The 5,846-nt window shown below is 30.4% G+C and overlaps 1 protein-coding gene across 4 annotated transcripts in view; it reads left to right on the top strand.

The window, feature by feature from the left end:
• The window catches only part of LOC108694740 (eukaryotic translation initiation factor 4E-binding protein Mextli), a 14,677-nt gene that overhangs the window by 3,081 nt on the left and 5,750 nt on the right, over window positions 1-5,846 (top strand). The window contains exons 2-9 of one of the 4 annotated variants that reach the window (XM_018204386.1): window positions 86-446; window positions 1,265-1,380; window positions 1,811-1,951; window positions 2,120-2,289; window positions 2,698-2,890; window positions 3,201-3,272; window positions 4,565-4,625; window positions 4,766-5,060. In XM_018204386.1, coding sequence (XP_018059875.1) covers window positions 1,272-1,380; window positions 1,811-1,951; window positions 2,120-2,289; window positions 2,698-2,890; window positions 3,201-3,272; window positions 4,565-4,625; window positions 4,766-5,060 — 1,041 coding nt within the window. In that variant the 5' untranslated portion in view covers window positions 86-446; window positions 1,265-1,271. The remainder of the gene's footprint in view (window positions 1-85; window positions 447-1,264; window positions 1,381-1,810; window positions 1,952-2,119; window positions 2,290-2,697; window positions 2,891-3,200; window positions 3,273-4,564; window positions 4,626-4,765; window positions 5,061-5,846) is intronic. The other 3 variants (XM_018204387.1, XM_018204385.1, XM_018204388.1) reach the window with 3 other exon arrangements.

Genomic DNA, 5,846 nt, shown 5'->3' with positions numbered 1-5,846 from the left:
ATATATATATATATATAAATAATTATATACGTGGACGTGTTATTTTTTTAATAGATAGAGGAACGATTTGCCTGAATTTTTGTAGCTCGATTAGCGCGGCAAACGTGGCCATTACGCGGTGTGTCGCGCGGATGAAGTATATTTTTGGAGGACGAGGGTGGAAAGGGCGAAGATTCCGGGATTCTACTACTGTTCTCTCACGCCGGCTCTGTTTTGCTACGCGATTCGTCCTCTGCTTGCGCGACGACGAGGGAACACCGACGTGGACGCCGCAAATTAAATTATTTCCGTCGCCGCGAAACGACCCGAGCAAGATAACAGCGATTCACCACCGTCATCTTTTGTGTTTCGAAAGACTTTTACCTTGCGAAAGAATCCGAATTTGGGACAAACCGAGTGACGTTGCGAATTCTCGTATTGCTTAATGAATTGTTCCATACAGAGAAGTGAGTTTATTGAAAGGCAGTACAGCACGAAACTTTCATTCAATCTCGGTGTGCTTTCTCCTTAGAATAAGCGTTTCTATATCAAATGATTAACGCTAATATTGAGTACAATATTTTTAATACTAATGTATTAAATAATATTATGTATACTCCAAACTAAAAATTTGGAAATACTTTTTAAAAATTGGAATATTTTGAGGATTACTTATTCATATTCGTCATTATAACAATGTCTTTTTAACAATAATTTTTTAAATCCAATAACTGATATTAAATCTAAAGAATTATTGTTAAAAAGTTTTTATTGTTAAAAAGTATTATGAATTTTTCAGTAAGTAAAACATTAATTAAATATATTTTTAAAAAATCAATTTTTTTAAAAGTTTCCAAACTTTTGACCTAGAATATATGTACTATTATAATATATTATTATGATTTTTTTTACACAGAAAATTTATTTTATCTTGATTTAAAACATTAAAATTATATAAAATAAATTTCCTGTAGGAAATCACAATAATATTTATAAAGCAATAAGATACAATTTGCAAACAATTGGAATGTACTTGTCAACAAACAATGCAATTAACTTCATTAATAGTATAATTATATATTTCCAATTGTTTGCGAATTATATCTTATCGTCTTACAACTATATTAATTATTTATGCACTAAAATTAAAAGCTGATTTAGATAATTTACTTACATTTGCTTATTTTTGGAGCCACAAAACTACTTCTATTTTAAGTAAAGATTATATTATTTGGACATTCGATTTTTTAATGTATTATATATTTATAATGTATCTTTGTTGCAGGATCACAATGGCTACCGCACAATTGAACAGAGCCAGAACCGTAAAGAAGCTTGAAAAACCACGGCCGCTTAAGCTTAACCAGCGCAACTCGACCGTCGATGGGCGGATCACGACTGGTAAATCTTATCATGTTTATTCTCCCCTGAGCTAACTTTCGTAATCTCTTGTATAAGGTGATACCTTGGGTAATGCTGACATTGGCGAGTTAGTTGGTTAGTTACTTCCAAGTCTTATAACTCGGAGAGTATACTCAATGAAAAAATATTTTGTAATGTTTTGAAGAGCTCTCAAGATAAGATACAAAAATATGCAATAAAAAATTAAGGTTTCTATTTTAAAAAATTGATACAAACCATAAAACTTTTGTTTAAAACATTTTTCCGTATCTATCATAATTTTCCAAAAATCTTAATGTATTATTTAAAATGAGGCATTCTGTATGGAGGTGTAATCATTTTCTTGTAAAGCATCTTGATAAGCATTTATTCTTTCTTGTATTAGATGGTGACTCTCTTTGTGAACTCTTTGCTTCTTCTGACTTTTCAGTAGAGGATATAGTGTCCTTAATCGACAATGTTGCAATGCAACTGACCAATGGCTTCCATGACCGAACGCTGCAAATAAATGTAATCTCTATGTGTAGTCATCTGAAACTCTATGCCAACCAATTAGAAGCTATTTACAAAGGTAAAGAATCCTTTGGGCTCAAAACGTATTTTTCAAAGCTAGTAGTATACGTAAATAAATACTTTCTTGTTGTTTTAGGATAGATTTTTCATGGTAGATTGCAATTTGATGATTTAATTCTACGTGCGTTTAAATAAAATTTTGCAAGTAATTATTTTTTTATTCTAGATCAGCTGGACCGGGCCTTTGTGGCGATCAGAAATGGGAGCCAGGACGACAGATTAGATCTGACGACCAGGGTTCATCTGCTGGAACTCATAGAGCTGCGAGCGAAACAATGGCGTCACACCGATTCTATGGACGTGTACTACATGCAGAAGTTGTCGCATTTAGACAATGTTGGTAAAACTCGTTTTATTCATAGCATTTTTATACTCGTGTAACTTTTCAAAATTATAATCGAGATATAAAAGCGAAAATAAGAGTAGTGATGAAAATAAAGCGCGTCTCAATATATTACTAATTTGCTACAATAATGACGTAATTCAAAAATTTTCATTTTTTTTTTAATTCATTGTAAAAAACGGAAACAAAGAGAAAAAAGAAAAACATTAATAATTTTTTTCCTCTATAATCAGTTTCAAAATTGCATTTTAAAATCATACAGTATTATAAAATTTTAATGAATCAAAATATTCAAATTTATTTCCTGGATTTTGAATCTATATCAAAATATTTATAAAAAAAATTTGTATTAATTTTTTTTTATTTAGTATTAGATTAAATAATTTTGTTTCTTATTCTAGCAGATCGATTCGGTACCCGATACACCTACGAACTCTCTGTCGTCCCCATTGTTAACTTCACCCACCTCAGCACCGATTCTGGGACCTGGGGAAGTGATTAAGAATAGCGGAAAGTTTGCGAAGCCTACACGCATACCGGGGAAAAATTATTGCAAAGATGAGGTCGTCATTCGCAACAGTGATTCGGGCAAAGGTAATTTCATTGTACTTTTATTCTTGTTATATAAAATCTGTTGAATTAAATAGGTATATTTGATTTTTACACGGATTAAAATGCAGTCTGTACAATTTGTCTTTGACAATCTTTTCGTTATATTACTTTATAAATTGTTTCCAATATTTTTAGTATGTCGCGATGTGATTAGTAGGGATTTGTATGTGAGATATGGAAACAATGATATCTCATTTTTATGTAAAGTGAAATTTGGTTATATCGGACTTTTTTAATGATTTTCCAATTATGTTGGCCATTCTGTTGTTAAATAATTTACACGAAAATACAGTGATGGGAATAAAAGGGCGGCGGGTTCACATGATAGAAGAGCTCAGCCAGACGATCATCTCCTTCCAGCGAGGTAAAGCAATGAATGATCCGCCATGGCTTGTTATAGCATTTTGTGCTCATGCATCGCAAAAATAGTATTAATTGGTCGAACGAGGCTCTTTCTTATGCCACACAAAAACACCTCTCTAATCTTCTCTCACACCACTGAGCATTGAAGTTTGACGTGGCAAACTTATATTCGCTATTGTTTTTAAAATCTCATTTACATATATAAAAAAAATAAATCTATAATAAAAAGTCGCAGCCAATATTTTTTCATCAAGTCACTTTTTGCATGACAAAGCTGTTTTATCTAACCATGATCAGGCTATTGAGTTAGTATTTTAGTTTTTGCAACGTGATCTACTAATCGAGAAGTGCAGGGCACGTCAGCTTTCTTTCACGTGATGACGGAGAAGTGTTATATTTTGCAATAAACATTAAACTTATTTTTTTCTTGTTTTCCTTTCTCTCTTTTTTTCTGTTCTGTTAAAATCGTATAAATGGGACGAAATATTATATTTTTTTCTCTAATACATAATATATACAATTTATATCAATTTGTGGAATGTGTATCTTTAACAGTCTGACGAGTGAAACACATGAATATTGTGCTCGCAGTTTTAAGGATGTATTACACGTATTTTTTAATAAATTATTATGAAAAAAAATTTCAGATTTTTCTATATTGTATTTGAAAGTAATAAGTTGGATGGCGATTTAAAATCTGGATTTCAAATTATTTCAATGAGAAATGAACAATTAAGATAAAATGAAATTTTTATCTAAACTATAAAATTTTATTGTTAAATATTGATCTTATTGCACTGTTTTATATATTTATATGTACATAACATTCATTTTTATATGTAAATTAAACTTTCAATTCTAGTCACTTTTCGCAGAGACTATACACCTCTATACATACATCCTTAAGAGCCGAGTAGAAAGATATTATATTACCAATTTATTAACGCCAGATCAACAGATGGATTGTATATTGTGAGTCCCACATGGACGGGGAAGGTTGGCATTCAATTAATACTTTTATCGCCTAACTTAAACGCGTAAAACGATTTTTTGATCTGATGTTTAAATGTTACTTTATATACGTTCAAATATTGTTTTAAATACGTTGTATATCGTACTTACTTCGCTTTGGCGATATCTTAACAGAATTTAATATCACATGTTTAACATATTAACTGTGTCATTGGACTTGTGTAAAAGATGTTAACGATAACTACCACATAAATCTTTTTCTTAAATGGATATCAATATTGATAAGATTACGCCGCTGATACATTGTATCTTGGTTTGTAGTAAACCCTGGAGCTAAAGAACGACTTGTCCAAATCACGGGAACATCCGAGGACAAGATTCAGTATGTTTAAATACTATATTTGTAATAAAGTAGAAGTTTACTGAGTTAAATAATAAATGTATTTATATCTAGATCTACTTAATTAATAGCATGTTTAACGAATCACATAACAGCTTTTAATATCACTCTCTTTTTCTCAGTTATGCGAAGGACTTAATCAAAGATACGATACAACGAAATGCATCGCCAGTGAGACTGGAGCAGAGCACCGGCGAGAAAGGAGCTATGGGAGGTTCTAGTTCTTCACTCAACAGTAGCGCGTCGGATGAAAGCAACCGATTGCAACAACAGAATCAACAGCACAACTCTCGTTTACGTTCGTCCCTTCTGCACAGTCTCTCCACCAACGACGCCAGCATAGGCGAATACAAATACACAGTCACCGTCGGCAACCAGTCCCTCAAAATTACGGGCTGCAATCTCGATCTCGTCAGGGTAATGACAAAATCGCCCATGTCGTTATGTTATTTAGCTAATTTTATTAAACTGAATGGGAAATCGATTGATTAAATTTCAATATCTAACTAATAAGGGAAAGGATTCCTCTGATTTTGATGAACTTCTAATATGTTGTTGTATAGATGAAAATAAAGGATACATTAGGTATAGTAAAAAAAAATCTATTATTTTTCCATTCAATTTCATGCAAAATAATGGATTTTTTTTTACTACGCCTAATATTTGTTTTATACAACCGATTTATACAATTGATTTTTTTTTTTTTTCGAAGCAAATATCGTAAAAAAAATATTTGAAATAAATGTTAAATTTTAAAAGTATTTAATAATTATAATTAAAAGATTTTTTTAATATTTACTTTGTATAAATAAAATTTTTTTATTTAAACAAAATTTTTTGAATTATTATTTTAAAATAATCTTAAAAGCCATTCAACGTTATTTATTTTAATTTTTGCTATCTCATTTTTTAATGTTCACTCTGAAAAAAACATTAGTTTTTTTCTAAGAGGTATTTTACTTTTAAAAGTGCATATGACATACATGAAAAATACATGTTCTTTATTTTTGTCTATAAAACAACATTAAAAATTCATTAAAATTGGGAGGGACACTTGGGTCTTTTGTCTTGTGAATTTAGATATGGATGAATTAAATTAATGATTTCTGGATATTAAAAAGATTATAATATTTTTTTTCTTATGATGATTTTCTAAAAATTATCTTAAACTTCCTTGATGAAAGAAGTTCTTGTAATATTTTT

The sequence above is a fragment of the Atta colombica genome, unplaced genomic scaffold (assembly GCF_001594045.1).
Source record: "Atta colombica isolate Treedump-2 unplaced genomic scaffold, Acol1.0 scaffold123, whole genome shotgun sequence".
NCBI classification, from domain to species: domain Eukaryota; kingdom Metazoa; phylum Arthropoda; class Insecta; order Hymenoptera; family Formicidae; genus Atta; species Atta colombica.
The sequence above is the reverse complement of the archived record's forward strand: the minus strand, read 5'-3'. Positions and strand labels throughout refer to the sequence as shown.